Source organism: Lycium ferocissimum, chromosome 1 (assembly GCF_029784015.1).
Source record: "Lycium ferocissimum isolate CSIRO_LF1 chromosome 1, AGI_CSIRO_Lferr_CH_V1, whole genome shotgun sequence".
Lineage (NCBI taxonomy): Eukaryota > Viridiplantae > Streptophyta > Magnoliopsida > Solanales > Solanaceae > Lycium > Lycium ferocissimum.
In genome coordinates this window covers 39,139,154-39,142,035 of record NC_081342.1, presented here as the reverse complement: position 1 = coordinate 39,142,035, position 2,882 = coordinate 39,139,154, and the positions used below count along the sequence as shown (strand labels likewise).

The following is a 2,882-nucleotide window of genomic DNA, read 5'->3' as shown; positions in this document are numbered from 1 at the left end:
TGAAAAAAATACAATTCAAATATAACTGTTTTGTTGAAAGAAAAGAGAAACGATTTCATTTCAGAAAGAAAGTCTTTCAATTCTCTTCAAAAGATTATGTTTCCAGAAAAAAAAAAATCCTTTAATAAGTAGTATCGAATGCCATATCTAAAGATTGTTAGTACTATTAGGAGTCGTTTGGTAGATAGTCGAAATTATCCGGAAATTATAATCCCGATACTAATTTATCCCATCTGGTATAAATCCCAGTATAAGTGGGATAAGAAGGTATAAGCTGGGATATCCCAACACTAATTTTTGTATCATGTATAAATTTATACTTTATACTAAATATGATACAAAAATTAGTGCTGGATATCCCAGCTTATACGTTCTGCCAAACGACCCGTTATTTAATTGTTTGGATCTGAGACAACCAAGCTGTTCACAACTCAAAAGACCTTTCCCAATTTAGTTTTGTCTAATCCAAAAGCCTTCGAATGTATTTGCCTACAGTCAAGTCGCCTTTTATTATTACTCGTATATTAGAAGACATGCCCATCATCAGTGGTTACAAAAATCATTTGAAGCATCAGTCCTCTTCTCACTTCAGGGAAGAGCCCTGTCCTGTCTAGATCTCTTCCTCCCACTTGGGTTTCTTCTTCGTAGTCTCAGATCTCTTGCGTTTGGACTAGGATACGTCGTCGTTTTGTGGTAGATCCGGAGCTCTGATCCAATCATGGCGGCTGCTAACGCTCCCATCACTATGAAAGAGACCCTCACGGTACCATATAATTGCTATTATTATTCCCTCCATATTTCTATTGAGCATTTATATGTTCTCTTTTAGTGTCATTGATTTGATTCGCTACTGTTAATTAGTGTATTCGTAGTTTAGCATGTGTGGATTGTTACTTAGATCTGTGATACCTACTTCTATTGCCAGATCTCCAGTTTTGGTCCTTCAATTCTGATTTTGATCCTCATGATAAATGACTCTTAACACATTTAACCTTTAATTTATTAAAATGTCTCCCTCTATGTAGGAAATATGTTATATTTAGATTATTTTTTAGGAGTACATTACCCTCTGAAGTAACAATACGAGTTTGACATAACAGATAGGTGATTAAATAATAGAATGGTTAATACTTCAGGAAATTTGTGATTATTTATCTAATAAAGGGCATTTTGCAGTAATTGAAGGTTAAAAATACTTAGGCAGATATCACAAGGACTAGAATTAGACTTTACCAATAACTGAGAGCCTATGTTTTTGCTTTTGGAATTTCACTTCATTTTCTGGCTGAGTACTTGATTGAATTTCATGTTATGTTTGATGCAGTTGCAAAGCATAGGGGTGAACCCACAGTTCATCACATTCACCAATGTTACGATGGAATCGGATAAGTATATATGTGTCAGAGAGACGGCTCCTCAGAATAGTGTGGTGATTATTGATATGAACATGCCTATGCAACCTTTGAGGCGTCCTATTACCGCCGACTCTGCTCTTATGAATCCTAATTCTAGAATTTTGGCTCTTAAAGGTGTGATAAATCTTTGCTCTTTTGTACTTTCTCAAGTTACACACTTGTTAATTGCATGTATTTGTATTTACTGACTTCATAGTTTGTTGGCTAATTCACCTTTGAGCAAGAAAAGCAGTCTCTCTTCACCATTATCTTGATATGCTAAAGAACTTTGAGACTAGAAAGAAGTAAAAAGGGATAGCAAAAGATACTAGAAAAAAAGGGACAGCAAGGATAGTGTAAAATGCACATGTGAAGTAGCAAGCTAAGTAAGAATAATGGTATGGATCAAGGAGGTTGATAAGGTATTTGACTTTGTTGTGTGTCTTTATTTACTCCTTGTGGGGATCCTGGTGGAGGACTGAAAGCAGAGGTCTCTGAAACGTCTCGGACTTCACAGTTTTCGACTTTGGGCCTGATTTCGCCATTTATCTCTTTTTCACTTCTTTATCATCATTTTTTGCTTCAACTACGTCTATTGATCTACACACCTGAAACATGATGAATTTCATAAGATTAAGCACAAATACATACTAAAAGAACTACACAAGTGTAAGTAAAGATGCTGAATAAGTGGTAAGGTCACCACGTATCAGTGACACACTTTTTGATTGGAGTCAGGAAAACATTAGGAGCTTAATGGCGACCATTCTTAATTTTACAGAGGAAGTTGGCAATTGAAGATGTTGGGCTACCAGATGATACATTTTAGGCCCTTTGTCTCATAACACCGTATTTCACTCGAGTGTTGAGATACTGTGAATCTGTTAACCTGATGCTAATGGTTGATGCATTTCTTAGCCTATCTAGAACGTGTAGTTTCTAATCGGATCTTCATTATATTTTCCACAATAGTGGAGCTTATCAGTGTCGCTGATACATGTCAGCTGTTGTTAGCAAATTGTCGCTTACATAATTTCCCCATCCCAATGACATCCTGGTGTATGTTTTCCAAATTCTGATTAGAACCAGCACTTTGTAGTTTGGGTAGGTCAATATTACTCTTATATGCGCATAGTGGGAGCTTAGTGCACCGGGCTGCCCTTTTTTTATTTGTTTTCTTGCACGAATTGATGGATTATTATTTTCACCAAACAATTTGTTAATTTAAGTGAAATCAGGGAAACTTAATTGTAAGTGGGTTAGAAAAAATTTTAAGCTTGAAAAACTGTCCTTTCTCACCTTATTAAAAAAAAAAAAAAAAAAAAAAAGAAAAAGAAAAAAGAAAGACCACTCTTCCTCTGTTTCTTGATCATGGCATGATGCAATCCTCTCTTATCTCTTGAAGCTCAAGTTCCTGGAACTAGTCAAGATCACTTGCAGATTTTCAATATTGAGGCAAAGCAGAAAATGAAATCATATCAATGCCTG

At 35.6% G+C, this 2,882-nt stretch overlaps 1 protein-coding gene across 1 annotated transcript in view; it reads left to right on the top strand.

Moving 5' to 3' along the window:
• The first annotated feature begins 394 nt into the window (after window positions 1-394).
• The window catches only part of LOC132064415 (clathrin heavy chain 2-like), a 2,895-nt gene continuing 407 nt past the window's right edge, over window positions 395-2,882 (top strand). Inside the window, exons 1-3 of the mRNA XM_059457393.1 lie at window positions 395-763; window positions 1,325-1,529; window positions 2,800-2,877. Of these exons, the coding sequence (XP_059313376.1) occupies window positions 719-763; window positions 1,325-1,529; window positions 2,800-2,877 (328 nt within the window). The 5' untranslated portion in view covers window positions 395-718. The remainder of the gene's footprint in view (window positions 764-1,324; window positions 1,530-2,799; window positions 2,878-2,882) is intronic.